The sequence below is a fragment of the Sorex fumeus genome, unplaced genomic scaffold (genome assembly GCF_029834395.1).
Source record: "Sorex fumeus unplaced genomic scaffold, SorFum_2.1 ptg000101l, whole genome shotgun sequence".
Lineage (NCBI taxonomy): Eukaryota > Metazoa > Chordata > Mammalia > Eulipotyphla > Soricidae > Sorex > Sorex fumeus.
This window is the reverse complement of record NW_026606158.1, coordinates 1,933,114-1,955,852: the sequence shown is the minus strand read 5'-3', so window position 1 is coordinate 1,955,852 and position 22,739 is coordinate 1,933,114. Positions and strand designations below refer to the sequence as shown.

The 22,739-nt window shown below is 46.5% G+C and overlaps 1 protein-coding gene across 1 annotated transcript in view; it reads left to right on the top strand.

The window, feature by feature from the left end:
• LARGE1 (LARGE xylosyl- and glucuronyltransferase 1) overlaps positions 1–22,739 on the top strand; it is a 383,597-nt gene that overhangs the window by 118,849 nt on the left and 242,009 nt on the right. Inside the window, exon 4 of the mRNA XM_056134685.1 lies at positions 7,564–7,687. Within this exon, the coding sequence (XP_055990660.1) occupies positions 7,564–7,687 (124 nt within the window). The remainder of the gene's footprint in view (positions 1–7,563; positions 7,688–22,739) is intronic.

Below are 22,739 nucleotides of genomic sequence, written 5' to 3'. Positions count from 1 at the left end.
AGGATTGGGATGGAGAGGGAATCTGGGGACACTGGTAGAGGGAGGTGTGTGAAGCCCTGGGTTCGACCCCAGCGGTACGGGGCACAGGTGGGGGGTTGGGGACAAACAGGAGAAAGGTGAAAAGAAAGATAAGCAGAAAATAAATATTAAAAAAGGTGATTTCTTGGGAGGGAGGGAGGGAGGGAGGGAGGGAGGGAGGGAGGGAGGGCGTTTAGCTTGCACCCGGACAACCCGGGTTTGATTCCCAGCATCCCATATATGGTCCTCTGAGCATCACCAGGAGCAATTCCTGAGTGCAGAGCCAGGAGTAACTCTTGAGCGTCACCAGATGTCACCCAAAAAGCCAAAAAAAGGGGGGGGGCACTAATTTCGGGTGCCTGAAGAGAGCTCAAAGTATAGGAGTATAGGCTTTGCCTGGACACTGTCCCAAGATGATCCCTGGCACTCTGTGTTTCTCCTGAGCATGACCAGATGTGGCACTCAAGACCCCTGAGCACCACTGGAAGGGCCCCCCAAATTGGGGAAGGGATAGTCTCCTGTTGTGTTTGGAGAGTGATCTTGCTTTTATCTTCTCTTGACATCTGTTTTTGGTCTCCTCCATATGCAATAAGGGGGAAAAATGTGAATGGGAAAAAATTAAACTATAGGGAAGCAAAGATTGAGTTAAACATTTTTTTAAAAAATCGCATATATGTCTGTGACTCTTTGATATTTAAAGGAGGGTCCGTGGAATATCTGTCCCTCACATACCAATGGTAGATAACCCAGGAATGAGTTAACCTCCTCTTTAAAGAAGCCAAGCTCTTAGTGACGAGAGGGGGAATTTTTATTTAGAAATTAAATGTTTACCTCCCGGGCAGAAGGTGGAGCAGCTTGTAAAAATTTAATATCTGTTTGCAAGAACGATTCGCTTACTGGCATGCTCCAGCCCTGCTGGCAGGAAGGAAGGAACTGGGAGAGGTTGTTTTTTTTTTTTAATTTTGCATAACCAGCAACTGGGGGTTTCTGTCTAGCTTCGCTCATGCCCCTTAAGAGCAGGGAGAATAAGATTGCGTATCTATGACCAGTATCTACCTAGAATTTCTCAGTGCCTAGTTGGGCTTCAACTGAGAGGGGGGAGCCGTTTCCAGATTGGCATGGGAGAAACCTGAAGTTTTAATCAGGCAGAGAATAAGAATCAGTCTCAGGTGGCGCTTGCTGCCCGTGAGTTGGACTTGAGACAAGAGCTTCTTGGATTTTTTGACTTCCTCCCCAGCTAATCCGGTGTTGAATATCAGGAGATCATCTGTGTGGAATGGTTCCATATTTTTATTTCATCAGTACAGATGTAGTTCCCATAACATTCCAAACTCTAGTCCCTTTTTTATTTTTAGCATCGTGGTGATATTATCATCATGGGGCTGGAGCAATAGCACAGTGGTAGGACATTTGCCTTGTGCGCAGCCAGCCTGGCCGAGCTGGGTTCGATTCCTCCGCCCCTCTCAGAGAGCCCGGCAAGCTACTGAGATTATCTCACCCGCACGGCAAAGCTTGGCAAGCTCCCCGTGACATATTCAATATGCCAAATACAGTAACAACAAGTCTCACAATGGAGACGTTACTGGGCCCGCTCGAGCAAATAGATGAACAACGGGAGGACAGTGTTTCAGTGTTTAGTATCATCATGGTGATACTAACAGGTCGCAAAACTATGTTAGAGGCAGTTTCATACCTCGTTTGAAACTGTATGTTACTGGGGCCAGAGCAACAGTAAAAGGAGGGTACTGGCCTTGCATGTAGTCAGCCTGGGTTTGATCACCAACATCCCATATGGTCCCTCAAGCACTGCCAGGAGTCACTATCACTGTCCTCCCATTGTTCATCGATTTGCTCGAGCTGGCCCAGTAACATTGTGAGACTTGTTACTGTGTTTGGCATATCGAATACATCATGGGTAGCTTGACAGGCTTTGCCATGCAGGCAAGATATTCAGGAGTAATTTCTGAGTGCAGAGCCAAGAGTAACCCCTGAGCATCACCCCATGTGCTTCCACGCCCTCCCCCAAAAAAGACCCAAAATGTCTGTTACCATATAATAGATATTATTGGTCCACTGCCTGTAGCACTGTAGCACTGTTGTCCCATTGTTCATCGATTTGCTCGAGCGGGCACCAGCAACGTCTCCCTTCTGAGACTTGTTGTTACTGTTTTTGGCATATCGAATATGCCACAGGGAGCTTGCCAGGCTCTGCTGTGTGGGCAGGATACTCTTGGTAGCTTGCTGGGCTCCCCAAGAGGGATGGAGGAATCAAACCCAGGTCAGCCACATGCAAGGCAAACACCCTACCCGCTTCACTATCACTCCGCCCTAGATAGGTATTATTGGCCCACTGCCTAGAGACCAATAATAACTTCTGCCACCCTTCATTTAGATCTCTCCAACATTTTCATCTTCTCTGCCTCCTTGGTAACTGTGGTTTTGAGGTCAGATTCCAAGGGTTTGTTTTTATTTGACTGTGTTTGTTCCTCTACTTGATTTCTTTATCCCCCCCCCCCCCCCGGATCTGTCATCAGGAACTTAAGTTGCTTCCAGATCTTAGCTTTTGTAAACAATGTGGAATATCTCTCCTAATGAATGTTTTTCATGTTGTTTGGATAGATTCCCCAGGAGTAGAGATGCTAGCTCATCTGGTTGACTGTGTTTAATATTTTTGAGAGAAGTCTCCATACTCTTTTCCATAGAAACTAGACCAATTTGCATGCTACCCCGGGCCTCCGAGGGTTTTCCTTGTTTACAGCTGCATTTCATTCTCGTAGGTCTCCATGAGGTGGGTGCTGGGGGGATGACCCCATTTTCCTGGTGAGAGAAAGGACTGTGCTTATTAAGTCATGGGGCAGAGTCACAGAGAGAGGGCACAGACTGGATTGGAATCTTGTCAATCCAGCTTCCGAGCTGTTTAACCAGAAAAAAAAAAATTTAAAGCTCCCATTTTGACTATTATTTTCACTTTTCTTTTTTGAATTTTTATTTACTTTCCTTTTTGGTATTTGACCATGCTTGGTGGTACTCAGGTGACCTGGAGAAGGGACTGGGTGAGTGGTTCTTATCCCCCTTGGGTGGCCAAGTTTTATCTCCCTGTACTATCTCTGGCCCAGTCACTTTCATATTTAATCATTACCTTTGGGTGAGCAAACAGATACTGTCATCGTAAATCTGTTCATCATCATCTTCATCCCCAACTCACACCCACTGAGTGTAAAATCAGTGGAAGTTTTGTTTTGTTTTGCTGGAAGGCCTCTCGAGGGGGGCTCAGGAGGCCCCAGGACCCCCTCTCCTAAATCCTCAAGCTCTCTGGCCAGTGGTTCAGAGCAAGGGTCTGAGGATTCGGTGTTGGTCAGACTTTACTGTGCTCAGGTGATGCTCAGGGAACCAGACATGATACTGGGGATCAAACTAGGGTCTGCCGTATGCAGGACAAGTTCCTTATCCTCTGTACTGTCTCTCTGGCTCCAAATCAGTGGAATCTGTAAAGGCATGGACTTGGGTTCTGTTAAGACTGAAGAAAAAGGCACAGGAAAAAAAAGAAAGGAGGAAAATAGATCTAGAGGCAGTGGGAGGTATGTTCCTTAACTCGCTTATGGTGACTGTTTCACTGTACACATATATAAAAACATAAACTTTAGTGTTTGCCATATATTTAATATAGACATTATGTATACGTATATTTAATCATATATGTATTTATATGTGAACACATAAATACATATATAATTACATGTAATTTATGTGCCAATTATGACAAATACCATGGAATACACTAGCATGGATAGGCAGTATTCTTTTTTTTTAAAAATGAATCACCGTGAGGTACAGTTACAGACTTATAAACTTTCATGCTTAAGTTTCAGTCATACAATGATCAAGTACCCATCCCACCACCAGTGCCATTTCTCCACCACCACTAATCCCAGTATCCCTCCCGCCACCCCCACCCCATCCCTTCCCCCCCTCCCTGCCTCTTCCCTTTTACTCTCTCTTTCTGTGGATGTTATGGTTTGCAATACAGGTATTAAGTGGCCATCATGTTTGGTCCATAGTCTACTTTCAGCACGCATCTCCCATCCCAAGCGGGCACTCCAGGCACCCTTTACTTCGTGGTCCCTTCTCTATCTCAGCTGCCTTTTCCCCCAACATGTAAGGCCAGCTTCCAAGCCATGGAACCATCTTCCTGGTTCTTATCTCTACCATCCTTGGGCAGTATTCTTGAGCACATAAGAGCTCCATCATATTTTACTGTGCACTGGATGGTAAGAAAAGTTAGCCAGCTTCATGCCTACCTTGGGGGGCTGTTTCACCAAACTCAAATCCTTTCAGTTGCAGCTTCTCCACAAAAAGGGAAGAAACTGAGGCTGGGAGACACTCACCCGCTAGCTCAAGGTGTGCCTCTGGGACCCTATCTCAATTCTTCCAATCGCTGGATTTCATTTCTCAGCCCACCTTTACGAGGGGTTTCTTTGGGGTTTCTCTGGGCAGTTGCACTGTTTCTCATATCGAGGGGAGTCCCTCAGCCTGGGCACGGATTTGCCCCTGAGCTTTGGGCTGTCATCCAGGCCACTTCCTCTCCCTGCAACCTCAAGGTTTTCCTGGAAACTTGGGTCCCTGGGCATCTCGACAAGGAACGGCTTCACGGAGTTTTTCCAGTCACAATGATGGGTTCTCTGAACTTGCCAGTGCTCTCTGAGCTTAATCCCGGAGGTTTGCTTCAGCTCAGATGTCTCTGTAGTGGACCCGGGCTTGCTTAGTACGAGGTCTCTAACTACTTCCAGTAAGCAAAGGCAGGAGGGAAGCTCTGCTTCTCAGTATTGCCATGGGTATCGCATCCTCACCTGGACCAGGGGAGCTGCGAGGGGTGCCCAAGGCAGCAGGCGTCTTTTTCTCCACTGCAGGCCCTGCTCTAGGGGAGGTGAGTGCTGGCTTCCTTCTTGGGTAACAGGTGTGGGCTGCTCTGTGAGGAGACCCAGCCTGGCATCCTCTCCGTGTCTCTGTGCGTCTAAAGCACGTGAGCTGTGCTCCCAATGCATTGTGACCTATGTTCCCATCCTCTAAGATGAAGTTGCTATTGTCTCCAAGATTCGAACTTGTCTGGGGAGAAACCTTTTGGGGGAGGCTCGCACATGCATCTTTTTTTGGAGGCCAGCGAGATAGTTCAGATGTCAAGACTCTGGCCTTGCACACAACTGATCCCTGGATCGATCCCTGACACTGCGTATGGAACTGAGAGCATCTCCAGGACTGTGTTTCGTGGAAGGCCCCATGTCCCATACAAGCCTCTCTCTGTCCCATACAGGACCCCATCTCTGACGTCATTGAAATCTGCTTATAAGTGGATGGACATGGAGAGTATCAGGCTAAGTGAAATGAGTCAGAAAGAGAGGGACAGACATAGAAGGACTGCACTCATTTGTGGAATATAAAATATAATAATTTGAGACTAACATCCAAGGACAGTAGAGACAAGGGCCAGGAAGATTGCTCCATAGTTGGAAGCCTACCTCATGAGCTGGGGGAGAAGGCAGCTGGGATAGAGAAAGGACCACTAAGTCAATGATGGTTGGAAGGATCATTCGGGATGGGACATGTGTGCTGAAAGTAGATAAAGGACCAAACATGATGTATCTGTATTGCAAACCATAATGCCCATAAGTAGAGAGAGAGAGTATGAGGGAAATTGTCTGCCCCAGAGGCAGGGGGAGGGGTAGGATGGGGGCGGGGGATACTGGGGACATTGGTATTGGGAAATGTGCACTGGTGGAGAAATGGGTGTTCCACCACTGTACGACTGAAACTCAAACATGAAAGCTTTGTAACTGTAGCTCACAGTGATTCAATAATAATAAAATAAGACTCCATCTCTGATACAAGGTTCCGTGTTCTACTTAAGGCTCCATGTTCCATACAAAACTCTGTGCCCCCTATAAAGCTCCATGTCCCACACAAGACTCCGTGTCCCAGATAAGATGTGTCCATGTAAGGGTCTGTGTCCCATACAAGACCCTGTCCCATATAAGGCTCCTTGTTCGATACAAAGCTCTATGTCCCATATAAGGCTCTGTGCCTTCTAAGACCCTGTGTCCCATACAAGGCTCTGTGTTCCATGGTTTATCCCATTATAGGCTAACGTAAGCGTCTGAGGTCATTTAATCTAGGCCAGGCCAGGCTATGGTGTTTAGTCGGTTGTGTGTATATGCTTTTCGGATCACACTCAGGGATGCACAGGGGTTACTCTTGGCTTTGCACTCAGAAATTACTCGTGGCAGTGCTCAGGGGACCATATGTGATGCTGGGAATCAAACCCAGGTCAGCTGTGTGCAAGGCAAATGCCCTACCTGCTGTGCTATTTCTCCAGCCCCTCGGCGATGTATATTAAATACATTTTTGGCATATAATATTTTTGGCATATTTTTCTTATGATGGGGTTAGTGAGATGTTACCCCTAATTGGAATTTTAAAAATTCTTATTGCTTTATACCTGAAAGTAAACTAAGATACTGATTATTGCCCTATTTGTTTACCATTCCTGTAATATTAGCCTGTTTACTATTGTTGTATCCTGTGTATGTTTACTATTGGTATATTTTTATCCATGTTTACGACTGCTCTATTATTTGCCTAGGCTTACTATTGCATATTATTATCCCAATGGTGTTTACTATTGCTCATTTATCATCCTCTTGATATCAATTATTGCCTTGCATCATCAATTTCCCGGATCGTTCTTCATAAGTCCAGTAGCCTCATGAGAAGTTTTTTTTTTCTTTTTGGGTCACACCCGGCAATGCACTGGGGTTATTCCTGGCTCTGGACTCAGGAATCACCCCTGGCAGTGCTCAGGGGACCCTATGGGATGCTGGGAATTAAACCCAGGTTGGTCGCATCAAGGCTACCACCCTACCCACTGTGTTATCCCTCCAGCCTCCTGCCACTCCCCCCGCTTCATTTTATGGAATGAAGACCCAGCAGAGCTGAGGGCTGAGGGACCGACTTCAGGTCTGCCCCAGTTCATGCTGTCAGTGGGGTCCAGAGCAGTGGCCCTTGTGTCATACTGGTTTGCACTTAGTTTGCGTCTCAGCCATGGCTGGTGCATGGAGGGGGGATGGGAAGGACACTGAGCAGCTACTGACAGGAACACTAAGCTCTCCTCAGACTTGGGAGCCCCACGGGTGGCCTTCTTGGATGTCTCAGAGAATTTTCCGGAAACAGGGTTTGGCACTGCGCTGGGTCACAAAGTTGATATGTCTTGGGAGAAATAAAGGCTGGGCCACGTGGTCACATGTGTTCTCCTTCAGAGCTTTGGGCATACAACAGGTATAGAGGCTGAGCCCAGTGACCACTGCTGCGTCATGGTGGTCCTGGGTCATGGCTTGAGGTGGGCCAAGGTGACCCCTTCTGTCCTTTCAGCGGTGACCTGCTGACAGGACGGATGGACTGTCACCGTGGCTGCTGCCACTGGCCGCGCGTGACTGATGGGGCGGGTGTTGGCCACCGTGCTGGCCAGGCCTCAGCTCTGCCTCTCTCTCCCCACAGGAGAAACCCTCTGCACTTCCACCTCATCGCCGACTCCATCGCGGAGCAGATCCTGGCCACGCTCTTCCAGACTTGGATGGTGCCCGCCGTGCGCGTGGACTTCTACAACGCGGATGAGCTCAAGGTAGGGGCAGGCAGAGCCGCCTCCGGGCCGCCCTCGGGGCGGAGGTGACATTCTGATTTGTGTTCTTGGTCTCCACCATGGTAACCAGTCACCGTCTTTGTCCCCCTGCGCTAGAAGTGGCTACATTGGCAGCGAAGAGCTTTGCTGCCCCAAGTCAGGATTTATGGGGCCAGAGGAACAGGACAAGACACTGACCCCCAATCTCTTGTTCCACATGTGGTCCCCCAAATACAGCCAACGTTCACTCCTGAGCACAGAGCCAGGAGTAGCCCCTGAGCACCACCAAGTATGATCTGACCCCCACCCAGTACACACACACACACACACACACACACACACACACACACACACACACTTCCCTAAGAAAAAAACTTACCTTTGGGGCCAGAGCAATAGTACAGCAGGTAGGGCATTTGCCCTGCACGCGGCCGACCCAGGTTCAATCTCCAGCATGCCATAGGGTATCCCGAACACCACCAGGAGTAACTCTTGAGTGCAGAGCTAGGAGTAACCCCTGAGCATCGCTGGGTGTAACCCAAAAAGCCAAAAAAAAAAAGAAAGAAAGAAAGAAAAAACTTACCAAATCATGATTTTATGATCCAAAACATTAAAAGGATCCTTCCTGGAGCAGAGAATGGACTTTGAGGCATACCTGGTCAGCCTCTGGAAGGTCGACACCTCTAGAGAGTGCATTTACCTTGTGTGACTGAACTCAGAGTCCAGAGACCCGAGTTTGAATGTCTGTAATGTTACTTCCTGCTCAGAGGATTCCCCCTCCCCCCTCCCCAAATCTCATCTCTTTACTGGATCTGGTCTTTTTTGGCTTATTCCTGGCTCTGCCCTCAGGAATTACTCCCCATGGTGCTCAGGGACCCTATGGGATGGCGGGGATCGAACCAGGTCAGCCATATGCAAGACAGAGGTCACCCTACCTTTCCATTTCTCGCTGCTTTGCTGACTCCTGGCTTTTCTGTGCTGGTTGTGAACCTAAGGACCGGTTCTATTGGCCAGTGCTGCGTCTGGCCTTTGTTTCTCTTAGGCAAGGAAAAGAGATCAGAGAACATTAGTGAGTAAGTGAAGGGGACTTGAAAGCATACCTTCCTGGGGCTGGAGCAATCGTACAGTGGGGAGAGTAATTTGCCTTGTATGTTGATGGTTTGGGTTCGATCCCCAGCATCCCATGCAGTCCGAGACTACCACTGGGAGTGATTTCTGAGTGCAGAGCCAGGAGTAAGCTCTAAGCATTGCGAGGTGTGGTCCAGTGACCACCCCCCCCCACACACCACACACACACACACATACACAAAGGCATACCTTCTCATTTCTGGAAGTATGTTCTGTGGCTTCTACATATTAAAAGTAGAACATTTGTGAGTGGCTCATAGAAATTGTACTTTCCATCAGGTGTGTCTTTTAAGCTTTTTTTTTTAACCCCGATCGATGATTCTGTATGGAATAGTGTCTTAAGAAGCGGGTCAGTCCCTTTTTGAGATGCATAGAATCTAAATTAGGATGGAGCTTGGCATTCGTCTCACATAACCTTTCACTTTCTTCTATAATATTCTGCATTAATGCTCATTAATCCTGTGCATTTGAATACTTGAGGAGATAAGAGATCATTACCTCCCCAAGGACCTCGTTCCATATTTAGAAACTCCATTAGAAATGGTCGCCTTGTCCTGGGCTAAAGTCTTCACCTTTTTTTGATTCCCTCCCCCTCCCAACCCCCGTTGATTCTGAGCATTCATAAAGACTCAGTGTTAATGCATCTATCGTTGTCTCAGTCTATCCTCTTTCCCTCCTCGCTATGGGAGGACCGGAAGGCAATGCCTGTGACTTTTGTTCCTCGTGGGACAAAATCTGGTCAATAGTGGTCCTCAGCAGATAGATGGATTCCGTTCTTGTGCTGTAGAGTGAGTCAGAACTTGCATCTGACTCAGCTCCCCCATTCCATCCACCGTCTCCTGAACAGAAGAGCTCAGAACCCACTTGACCACGTAAATGTTTCGACTTCCGGCATGCTTGTGTCATACAGGGTTTCCGAGTTGTGGTCTTTGAAGAATGCATGTGTTTTGTCTCTGCCTTTGATAGCAAATACCATTCTGCTTGGTGCTCCAGAGACAGGGCTGGGATTCCATACGCAAATGCATAACAGAACTGGCCGGGTGCTGCCATTGACACTCTGAGCTTGATCCGACTTAAACTCACTTAAAGCAATTGGGTGTCACCTCACCTGCTTTCCCTCACCCCACCCCACCTCCTCCGCCTGCCACTTTGGACCTTGATTCCTTCCTTATGGGATGCTCTGCTTCAACTGTGCCCTCACCTTGATGACATGAAAGACTTTCACGTCCCGGACCTCCACGGTAGAGGATGATTCTGCATTTGCTGTCCTTAATGGGTAGCTAACCAGAGGCATTGCAGAGCGCTGCTAGTCAGAGGAAGAAGGATACTCGCATCTAATTCCTCATGCCTCAACTCTTAGGCCACAATTCTTAGTGAGCCAGAACCTGAGTGACAAAAAAACAAAAAACAATCTCAAGAGTCAGATGGATAGTACAGGGGTTAAGGTACTTAACTTTGCATGTGGCCATATCCAATTTGATCCCTGTGCAGTCCAGGGGAATGTGGGGAGGTCATTCCCAAGCACAAAGTCAAGAGTAGCCCCTGAGCATTGTTAAGTATGACCCAAACCCACTTTCCTTGCTCACCTGCCCTGCACCAACCTCCTCCCTTCCTCACCCCCCAAAAAAAAACTTCAAGAAAAGTGAATTGAGTGATTCAAGAAAGTGGTTGTAATATGGACTTTGCAATTTAATCTCAAGCATGGGAAGGGCTGTGGAGAAGAATATATCAGACGTATCTAATGGAGAGTTATTGCAGAATGGACAGAGGGAACTAGATTCTGTCCTAAGACTCAGAAAATTGTGTGAGGAGAACAGAACTGATTATCCAACGGCTTTGAAAGGATTAAGGGCTGGCCAGGGAAATGCTGGAGAAGCATTTCTCAACCAGGGGCCATATGGAACCCTGATGGCACCCCAGGATATTCTATAGCGTGAGACTACAGGTTCCGGTCGGTAGGATAGGAGACCCTAGGGAGGAAATAAGATTAGAGGAGCACCATGATTGGAGGAACGGTTGTGAAACAATGTGTTGGAGTTTCAGGGTTTCAGTAGGCGTACATTATTTGGCCTGTATCCACGGATGGTATGGCAGAACCTGGCAAGCTACCCATGGCATATTTGATATGCCAAAAATAGTAACAATAACGTGCCTCATTCCCCTGATTCTGAAAGAGCCTCCAATACGGCAGCATTGGGAAAGACGAGTAAGGAGAGGCTGCTAAAATCTCAGGGCTGGGACAAATGGAGATGTTACTGGAGCCTGCTTGAGTTAATCGATGAACAACGGATTTACAGTGATACAGTGATTCACGGATGGATGACTGAGATTATGTGGTGAGTAGTAAACAATTGTCCAGGGCTGAAAAGAATCTTCTGCATGCTGATCAAAGGGTCTCCACTAAGATCAGCCATAGGTGGCCTACACAAGGGTACATTGTCAGAAAACATTTGAATGGAAAAGATTCAGAAAATCTTTCCAAGGAAAGTAATATGAAATACGAGCACTCATTACTGAGCATTGCTTATTTACCAGTATAAGAACTGTACATGGAAATTTTTTTCCCTCACAGTTAGCCTTGCGGTGACTATCACAGTTTTCAGCCATTTCCAGGGGAGGAAATGGAAGCTTCTGGAAGGGACTAGTGGAAATGATGCCACATCATGGAGCCCAAACATGTGCCCGGTAGCCCACGCTCTTGACTCGTGGGCAGTGTTCTCCAAAGAAAGAGAGTGACGCATCAGTCAGGTGTCGTTTGGTATTTTCTTGCAGCCTCATTTGCAGGATGCAAATGCAAGAGCAAAGTGAAACAGAGGAAATGAATTTTTAATAATACATTATTAAATCTGTATATCCAATTATGATCATTTAAATATGTGAAACACCCCCGCCCAATGATTAGTCATTTGATAGGCATTTCTGATTTTCATACTAAGTCTTGGAAAGCTGCTGTGGATCTTGTTCACTTTGAGACGCACATACTGCGCTCGAAGGCCTCATTTGCCCTTGGTGGTTACCAGATATCATCAAACAGTCACCTCTGACTCTGCATTGAAATCCCAGATGAGGGAGGAAAGCATTCTTTAGAAGGATGAAAAATGCTCTCACAGAAGTAGCATTTTCTAGTTTTCTTTGGACCTTTACCTCCTTAGTTAAAGTGATTCCGAGGTACTTGATTTCCGAGGCATGATTGTGAATGGGATTGTTGTTTTATAGTCTTCGACTTGACTATACAAGCCTGTTGTTTCTAGGAGCTTCTTGGTCAATGGTTCGAACTAGAGAAGAGACCAGTATGACAGTAATAGCTGGGAATGATCACGTTGGACAAGATCTGAGGGTTCAAAGTAGGTAAAGGGATATTCTTGATAACCTTTCAGTATCAATATTGCAAGCCATAATGCCTGAAAGGAGAGAGAAAGAGAGAGAGAAGAAAATAGAGTCAGGCAGGGGGTAAGGGGTTAGGGGGTGAGGGGAGGCAACCTGGGGACACTGGTGCTGGGAAATATACACTGGTAGAGGGATGGGTGTTGGAATACCTCTATGTCAGTCAATGTCAGTCTATGTCAGTCAATCTATGGCTGAAATCCAATCATGAAGAACTTTGTCAGGGTCTGTCTCACAGCAGTTCAATACAAAAGCTTTTAAAAAATGCTCTCACAACTCTTTCACTGTCGTTGTAAATGCCCTACTACAACGTCTGCAGAGTTTCGAGAAAAACAAAACCAAACCAACACACCAACCCAGAGTTCTCTCCTATCTCACAGCAATGGAACAAAAGGTGCAGTGTGAGAGGCTCAGAAAAATATCTACCAGTGTATACTTTTTTTTTTTGGCTTTTTGGGTCACACCCGGCCGTGCACAGGGGTTACTCCTGGCTTTGTACTCAGGAATTACTCCTGGCTGTGCTCGGGGGACTATATGGGATTCTGGGAATCGAACCCAGGTCGACCACGTGCAAGGCAAATGCCCTACCCGCTCCAGCCCCCATGGTATATAATTCTTGAAAAGCTCAAAGCCATTTGCCAGTTAACCCATAGAAGTCATCCGTGAATATTCAAAATGAAAAGATCTCGTTCCAAGAGGCACAGTCAGTGTGTAAGAAAGAAATTAGACCAGGAATCATCTGTAAATAGTTGTTTTATGTCCGTTGCAAGGCTGTGTGCAAATGCCAAGAGCTGCTCTTGGAAATGTGCTCAGAAAACAAGCTGATTCCCGTGATTTCGAAAGAATTTAGAAAGTGTAGGCTGCTGATTTGCCAACTTCTTATGTTGGGACAGGGGGTGGTCTGATCACACAGGTGATTTTGAACCCTTAACTCTGATTATTAGGGGGAAAAAAGAAGTAGTAGGTTTCAGCAAAGATTAGAGGTGACCACTAGTAAGGCAACAAACAAAATTAAAAGGAAATCATTGAATGTGATCACTTCAAATGAAACAAAAATTCATTGAAATAGAAAGCAAAGAAAATGAGGGGGAAATGTTTCTGGGCATTAAATATTCATACGGGAAGAGAGTGAACCTACCTTCATTTTATGTCATCCATGGAAGTTAATTTGAAAGTAATCTTAATATTTATTTTGTTGTTGTTGTTTATTTTGGGTTTTGGACCACAGCTGGCAGTGCTCAGGTGCTGACTACTGGTTCTGCACTCAGGAATCACTTCTGGTAGACTCAGGGGACCATATGGGATGTTGGGGATCGAACCCAGGTCAGGTGCATGCAAGGCAAACACCTTACCCAGCCCCAAAATTAATTTTACATTTAATGCAGAAGTCAAAACTAAAGAATGGTAGATGAAAACAGAAAATCTTCATTGCCTTCAGTTTAGACGAAGATTTCTGAAATTGAATTAAAAATTCACAAGTTGAAAAAAAGGAAAACGACAAACTGGATTTTCCCTAAATAGGAAATAGTCCTCCAAAGACTAACAGAAAGATAAACTTACAAGTCATGGGCTGAGAAAAAAATAGTTGCAGAGTTCATGTCTGGAAAAAAAAAGATTTTTATTTGGGAACTGAAAAGATAGGACAGTGGGTAGGGTGCTTGTCTTGTAATGGGTCCAACCTAGGTTTGATCCCTGACTCCCCATATGGTCTCCTGAGCTGTGCAGGAGGAAACCCTCAGCACAGAGCCAGCAGCAATGTCTGAGTACTACTCTTTATCGCCTCAAAATAATCAAAACACAAACAAATGAAAATAAAGGGCCAGAAAGATAGCACAGTGGATAAGGCACTTGCCTTGTACAGTGGGCCCAGATTTGATCCATATTATCATATTCAGTCCCTTTTACTCTGCCAGCATTATTCCCTGAGCACAGAGCCATGAGTAAGTTCTGAACACAGTTGTATGTAGTCCAAAAAACAAGCGATATTAAGGTATCTCAGATATATGAAGACAGAGCTAGTGCGGATGTGTTCATTTCAGACTAGCTTTACCACCATAAATTAAATTAAGTATGTCCAATAACTGTGAGTTGTCAAATGTAATATCCAGAAGAGGTTATAATAACCAAATTATCTTCAAAGTAGAAAGCTTCCAAATATACCATTCAAAAACAGAAACAGGCTATTGGAAAGGTTTTAGCCACTGAAAAGATAGATTATATTGAACGTGTCTCAGAAAGTTCTAAAATCATAATTAATATCAATTGGTAGCAAGCTCCAGACCCATAAAATGGAATAGAAATGGATTTTCGCGTGTTCATAAAAATTATGTAGATTGAGAACACAGGAAAGTCTCATTAAGGGCAGGGAAATAGGTCACATGGTAGAGAATATTCCTTACACACGCACCGCACTGAATTCGATCTGCCACAGCATGGGACTCCCCCTTAATAGCGCTGGGTGCTGGCTATGGGATCCCTAAGAGCTAAAAAGAACCTCTTTAAATTCCCAACTATAAAATCAGCAAGGCTCCACTCTTGACTGTAATGGACTCGAACTATGGATCAGAAGCAAACTTTTACATGGGAGTTCAGAAAACTTGGGAATTAGGAGAGGGTGAAGAATTCCCCTAAATGTTTGTTTAGTCCAGAAGGGAGGAAAAACGAAAAATTAAGGCCCATTTTGAAAGCGGCAAAAGAGGAACATTTCACACTCAAGTTTATGGGAAAAGCCCAGAGCTGTCATTGAAGAGGTTTTAATAGGCTTCAGTGGTTTCATTATCCAGAAGCAAAAAATGATGATAAATGCATCTCACATGCCACTTGGTAATTTAAATGAGAACAATGGGGTGGACTTGAGGAAAGAAGGAAAATAAAGTTAACAGCAGAAGTCTATGAAATAAGAAAAATAAAATCAAAAGTAAAATTTGGAGCCAAGGAGATATACAGAGGTTAAAGCACTTGCCTTGCATTCAGCCCTGATTTCTTTTTTTTTTTCTTTCTTTCTTTTTGGGTCACACCTGGCGATGCTCAGGGGTTATTCCTGGCTCTGCACTCAGGAATTACTCCTGGTAGTGCTCAGAGGACCATATGGGACACTGGGAATCGAACCCCAGGTCAGCCATGTGCAAGGCAAACACTCTACCCGCTGTGCTATCGCTCCAGTCCCTCAGCCCTGATTTCATCCTTGACATTGAATATGGTCCCTCAAAGGTCACTCCAGAGCACAGAGCCAGGAATAAGCACTAAGCTCTGCCAAGGGGTGACCAACCCACCAATAAATAACTAAATTAAAAGTAAAAATTGGAAAGCTGGTTCTTTGTATAAGGAAATATCAAGACGCAGGCACTTTCAGTGATGAGCAATGGAGAAAAATAAGCTAAGCAATGGGGAAAAAATGGTATAAAAGATAAAGCATAGATCAGGGTCAGCAAAATCACAGTCCTACCATTTATTTGTCATCGATAGCCCGGATATAATGCCAAGTATTTCACTTCGATAATCGTGTTCAGTTTTCTCAACAGCCCTTTAAAATGATCGCAATTATGAGTCCGTCAATAGAGCACTGCATGAATCCTAGGCTGGTCTGCATCATCTTGCACTTGTTGAAAAAAATATCTGCATTGGGCCTGGAGAGATAGCACAGAGGGTAGGGCGTTTGCCTTGCACGCGGCCGACCCAGGTTCGATTCCCAGCATCCCATATGGTCCCCTGAGCACCTCCAGGAGCAATTCCTGAGTGCATGAGCCAGGAGTAACCCCTGAGCATCGTGTGACCCAAAAAGAAAAAAAAAATTCTGCATTTATTGGTGCCATTCTCACAGGCCTGTGGGTCCCTGTTACCCACGTGAAGCATATCCGATCATCCAGGGAGTTTGAGCTCAGACCATATACCATTACTATGGTGTCCCTGCTCCAGAAGGAGTACCCTTCAGTCCCAAGAATTCACTTTTTTTAGGGGCTAGAGGTGAGGGCACACCCAAGTGGTATTCAGGGCTTCCTCCCGGCTCTGTTTTCAGGGATCACTCCTGGTGGGTTCAGGGTTAATCCTTGGGATCCCTTATAGGTTTCATTGGGGGTGGGGGTGGGGGTGGGTTCTCACCATACTACCGAAACCAGATGTCTTCTCTTCTTGCCATCTTCCACATTGTATGTTTTTGTTTTGGCTTTAGAGGGGGAGCACCCCTCACTCCTCCAAACCAGCCCTGTAGACAGCTCAGCCCTTGGCCTTCATTGACTCCAAGTCACTGTGTGAAGTCAGACAACTTGATAAGGATCCCGAAGCTTTTCCTCCCTCCCTGGGAAAGTGTCCCAAGAGCAGGCTCCTTCCTTCTGCTCTGAAGATGAAGAGGGAAGATCCCCATCATCTTACGTGCTCCTCTGCATTGGTTCGGAATCTCCAGCCTATAACAAAAGACTGGATCGGCAGCCCAAAAGCATCCTGCTGAATTCAGATTGAGCATTTGGGGCAAGCTCGAGCAGATGCAGAAAAATAATTTTGGGATGCTGCAATATTAACGTTGGAAACTAGAAACGTTCGATTAAAGCAGAAGAGGTTCTGTGAACATTTTGAGCTCAGGGAAACGTGCCCATGCCTCAGAGAAAAGGGAAGAGGGGCGGGAAGAGTCATCAAAGGAAAACTCCAGTAGAGCTGATTAATTGGAATGGGGGGGTGGGTGGGGATTCTGAATGTCAACAAGTAACTGCAATGATATTCAATGGCAAGTGATAACTGGGAGAAACTATATTTGAAACAGATCTAGTGCCTACAACGTAGCACTTATACATCGATAGGAAGGATAATAGAGATGCATGGGAATTATATAAAGAAGAGGAATAAAGAAATGAACACCGTAGCACTGTGTAGCACTGTCCTCCCGTTGTTCATCGATTTGCTCAAGTGGGCCCAGTAACGTCTCCATTGTGAGACTTGTTGTTACTGTGTTTGGCATATCGAATACATCACAGGTAGCTTGCCAGGCTCTGCCGTCTGGGCGGATACTCCTGGTAGCTTACCGGGCTCTCTGAGAGGGGTGGAAGAATCGAACCCGGGTCACCCGGGTCAGCCGCATGCAAGGCAAATGCCCTACATGCTGTGCTATAAGGAAAAAAAAAATCTTAGGGTCTTGTGTGTATCTATCTATATTAGATGGTCTGATTAACAGAATCACTGAAAAGATGAATTTTATATCTCAACGGCAAGGGCTTTATGATCTGCTGGAATCAGGGCTCATGGCTGTGTTGGGACATCAGAGAGGTCTTAATGAATCATGATGTATGAAGATTCCTTCAAATAATACACAATCTGTATAGTGCAGAAACTCGCCCTTCTAAGGAAACGGCAATGGAGTCCAGTGATTTCACTGTGGTAGTGTTGTTCGTTGTAGCAAAAGTGCGGTGAGGGAAGGAGAAAGCTAGTACAGGTAGTCATCTGCCTTGGCTATGGCGTCAGATCCCCAGCACCATACGTGGTCTTCCGAGCACCACTCGGAGTCCCTGCTGGACATAGAACCAGCAATAGTCCCTGAGCACTGCTGAGTTTGACTCCGTCAACCCCTTTTCCCACCCTCAAAGTGAAATACACCCTAATTCCCAACTCTAGTGAAAGGGTAGTTGTGATAGCACATCCTCATGTTTTGGGAGTCAGAGTTGTATGGATCTAAGAATGAAGCTGACCGTGGCTTGAACCAGTGAAGAGCGGACATGTGTGATGTGAGCCATGGAAGGAAGGGGAGGGGTAGGAAGAGGTGAACTCCAAAGTTGGCAGTGGCGGCGGGGTCTGGGCACTTTGTGAAGGTGAAACTGCAGTGACTTTGTGCTTCAGTCCTTAACAAGCATGACCACTATTGTCATCGGGTGATCTAAAATTAGAACACAAATTTTAATTGGGGAAAATAAAAAGGCACAAGAGGAAGGACACGTGTCTCCGTTTAATAGGACACCTCTGGATTACAATGATGTTGCCTGAGTGTGGGGAGGGGGGGGGGTGTCCTTTCATGATTGCATTTTACACAATTTCTCTAATAACACAGTTGCTTTGTGAAAAATATGGGCTTTTTTTTTTTTTTTGGAAAGTGTCAAAGGAGAAAATGAAAGAGAAAAGTGACCTCCAATAACGGGAACCGGAAGAGAGAGGGAATTCTTCCGGGGCTAGGGGTGTGGCTGCATGTTCCTGGGACTGGGGTCTCAGCACCCCCTAGGGATCCTGTTAGAGGTGAGAATTTGATTGGAAAAGGGTCCCAGAGCTTCCTCTTTACTGAGCTTTTGCTGCTCTTGTTGCTTATGGCTCTTCCCTGAGCTTGTGCCGCTGTGGGACAGGGAAGGAACCAGCCTTGGAGTCAGCGGTCTCTGGGGCAGGCAGTGAAACTCTTGGAGCACTCGACGAGGTGTTCTCACATCTTAGTCTTTCCCCAGGTGGTGTTCCAAAATCAAGATGGATTTTGGTGCAATGAAAAGAAACGAGAAGAGAAAAGAAGGGACTGTCCCAACGTTTGTTGGAACTCGGGGGAGGGGACATGTGGGAGGCTCAGATTAGATCCCAGCCCTGCATGGATCGCCCCAAGCACTGCCTGGTGGGGCTGGTGGGGCGGCCAAAGGCAAAACCAAACAAACAAAATAGCCCATTTCTTTTTTTTTTTTTTTCACATATTAAGAAGCCTGGGCTGGAGCGATAGCACACTGGGTAGGACATTTGCCTTGCAAGCAGCCAGTATGGCCTACCCGCGTTCAATTCCTCCGCCCCTCTTGGAGAGCCCGGCAAGCTACCGAGAGTATCTCGCCCGCATGGCAGAGCCTGGCAAGCTACCCGTGACGTACTCGATATGCCAAACACAGTAACAACAAAGTCTCATGATGGAGACGTTACTGGGCCCGCTCGAGCAAATCGATGAACAACGGGAGGACCGTGACCGTGATTAAGAAACCTAGACAAGGGCCAGGAGGATCGCTCTGAGGTTTGGAAGCCTGCATCATGAGCTGGGGGAAAGGGCAGTTGGGGTGGAGATATGGAGATGGGACCACTAAGTTAATGATGGTTGGAGGGATCGCTCAGGATGGGAGATGTGTGCTGAAGTAGACAAAGGACCAAACACGATGGCCTCTTGTATCTGTATTGCAAACCATAAGGCCCCAAAGAGTAAGAACGATGGTGCCTGACATAGACGTGGGGGAGGGGGGGAAGGAGGAAGAGATGGGGGGCAGGAGGGATACTGGAAACATTGGTGGTGGAAAATGAGCACTGGTGGAGGGATGGGTGTTCGATCGTTGTATGACTGAAACTCAACCATGAAAGCTTTGTAACTATCTCACGGTAACTCAATGAAAAATAAAGTTAAATAAGAAGACTGGACGTTGGTGGTGCCAGAGGGGTTTCTGGCCCGGGTCTTGGGGGGATTCTTTGGGGCTCCCGGGGTTTACCATGTTCCATCCAATGGTGAGCTCGTCATAGGAGAGTGAGAAAGGGGGTAGTAGGGAGCACAGAGTGTGAGAAAGGGAGTAGTGGGGTAGTGGGGACACACAGTCACCACACACACACACACACACACACACACACACACCTTCTTTAGAAAAACAAGGTGGAATTCGCAACTGGTGTTTACTTTTCTAGCTCTCTCCGCCCTTGGAGAAGCCCAGGCTCTCTCTTTAGCGGGTTACTCTCCACTCTCTCCCACTTTCCCTCCTTCTCTTCAAAACCTCCAAATAAAAACTGTGTCATTTCACTATCCGTTTACTCCTGAAATTCTTTTGTGCGAGGCAAGACAAGAACCCAGTAACCCTGGGTCCCAGGTGGCAGAGGCGGATCAGAAGAAAGTGACCGTCTTTCTCCTCCCCACGTCACATGAGCCACTTTGTGGGGGCCCAGTGACATCATAAAGAGACGAAGAACACTGACTAATAATAGAGCGGGACTATTACAGGGGCTGTAAACAGTCACCGTCGTAATGAACGTTTGGGGAACGTGGCCTTTGGTGGCCTGTCATGGTCTGCTTGTCCATCTGTATCTCTCCCTGGCTCCAAACATCTTATCCCACATCTTTTTGACAGCAGAGTATGAAGCCTTGGAGAGCAAACTCCAGGAGAGAGAGAGAGAGAGAGGCGCCACTGCGGGCTAAGTGTGGGTGGGTGGGTGGGTGGGTGGGGGACCCGTGGGGTACCCTGTGCAGCACAAGGGGACAGGGATGACCTGGAAATAGTCCTGTGCCCTCCTCTCTAGAGGAGGGAGCTGATTTCCTCCCTTGATGAAGAGAAAGCAGCTCAGGGCTGCTCCTGGGGTACAAATCAATCAGGAGGGCAGAGCTGGCTGGAGGCACACAATTTCCGGAGAATTCAGATGGAAAAGAAAGAAAAAAAAAAGGCCTTCTAGGAGAATGGAGTGAAAAGTAATGAAACAGGGAAGTGAATGACAGCCACCAGTGACCAAACAGGCTTCCCCCAACGGGCTGGTGACTGGATCTGGGGGCCACATGTGAGTTCCTGGAAGGAAGGAGGAAAAGTGGGAGGGGCCAGACATGGCTGTCATAACCCAGAGTATGGGGAGAAGGAAGGTGGGCAGAGGGAGAGGAGCCGTACCTGGCTCTGAATTTGTGGCCGACTTTCATAGCCCAGAGGAGAACTTTCTTCCAGTACAACCTCCCCACCTGCTTATTATCTGCTGAGCTGAGCCATAAAACTGAATTCCCTGATTATTGCACTTTTTTTTTCTGGCAGAAAAGAAAGAAAAAGTATTTCTTTTATCTGCTAGGTGCCTCTTTCTACTTTTCACTTAGGAAGACTGTGCCTTTTTCTCCTCAAACCAGCTGACATACCAAGATCACCGAAACCCTCTCCCTGGTGGCCAGAGAGGGAGTGTAAGGGATAAAGGCACTTGCCTTGCACACGGCCCACCCTGATTCCATTCCGCTTGCTATAGGTGATTCACTGAGCATCGTCAGGAGAGTCCCTGAGTGCAGAGCCAGGAGGAAACCCCTGGCACCATTGGGTATGGCCCCCCAAACAGTAGAGAAGGGAAGTAAAGAACATTGTTTTATAAGACTGTTCAGGCATCCGTCTCCTTATAATTATTAATCCATCTGGGTCTTCAAAAGAGCGAAAGGGCAAAAATATAGTACAGCGGGAATGCTACTGGCCTTGCGCGCAGCTGACCCATGTTCAATCCCTGGCACCCAATGTGGTTTGCCTGAGCATTGCTGGTTGTACCCCTATCCCCATACACACACACACACACACACACACACACACACACACACACACAAAAGCAATGATATAGAATATCTGCTGGATACAGAGTAGACAGGAAAGCATGCAGGGAGTTTAGTTTCCCAGGGGAAATTACCAATTTTCTCCCAGAGGAATTCGTGGCTTTCTCTTATCTGGAGGAGAGCGCATGTGTCTGGAGCTAGTTCCAGAGTCAGTAAGTTCCACTGGGAAGAAGGACACACACAGCGAATAAGCATAGACCTCATCAGCCTCATAGCTGGGAAATCAAAGCTTCATTTCCTAGTGTGCAGAGTCCCTGTTTAAATCAATGACTTGGGGGCTGGGGAGAGAGAGTACAGGGATTCAGACACTTGCCTTGCAGGTGGCCAACCCAGGAAAGATCCCAAAGCATCCTCAGGCAAGACCCCTGAGCACAGACATCAAGGTCCCTGTCGTCTTCGGAGGGGTGAGAGCCCAGAAGGAGCTCCGTGTTTACATTTCTTTCCACAAGTTTATTTCTCTGATGGATGGCATGCCTTGCAAAGGACACCAACTCTGGACCCCGTGGGGTCTTGCTGACCTGAGGAAATAAATCGGAGTGCTTTGCCTGCAGGTTCTCAGACTCAGAGACCTAGAGATGATTTGGATCCTGGAGGCAGGACATCTCGGTGGCTGAGTAGGAAATCAGGACAGAATAGAATGTGTTCACCTCTTGCTTTCTTTTTTTTTTTTTTTTGAAATACAAATCTGGACACCGGGAATATTTTTTATTCATTAAAATTAAATAGAACATCAGAGATATTTTATTCTATTGTCCCATTTCATTGCTATCTTGGAAAATATACACCTTGACTTCTTTTTTCCTGTCACGCTAATCTCTCAGGATATATTCAAGCTCAAGTCTCTGCAGTTGTGAGGGAAGAGAGAAATCTAAACCACAAGTTGCTACAACGCTCCTACTCAAATTCAACTCTACTGCAGGTGGCATGTGGCCACCATTTCTTTTTCCAATCCTCTTGAGCCTATCTGTAGTAATATTTTATTTTAAAATATTTTTTATTAAGTCACCTTAAGGTAAAGTTACAAAGTTGTCCATGATTGGGTTGTGGGAAAATGTCCAATGGTGAAGGAACAGGTGTTGGAATGTTATATGACTAAAACCCGATCATCTCTTGCTTTATGGCATAATGGTTCTTTGAGTGCAGGGCCAGAATGTTTTGATTCAAGAGCTCCTAAGTGACCTTCGCCCTCTTCTGCTGAGTGCCTTTAAAGACGCATTGATTCTATTTCCTTTTTTGTGTGTGGTTTGGGGCCCCACACAGCGGTGCTCAGGGACTATTTCTGGCTCTGTG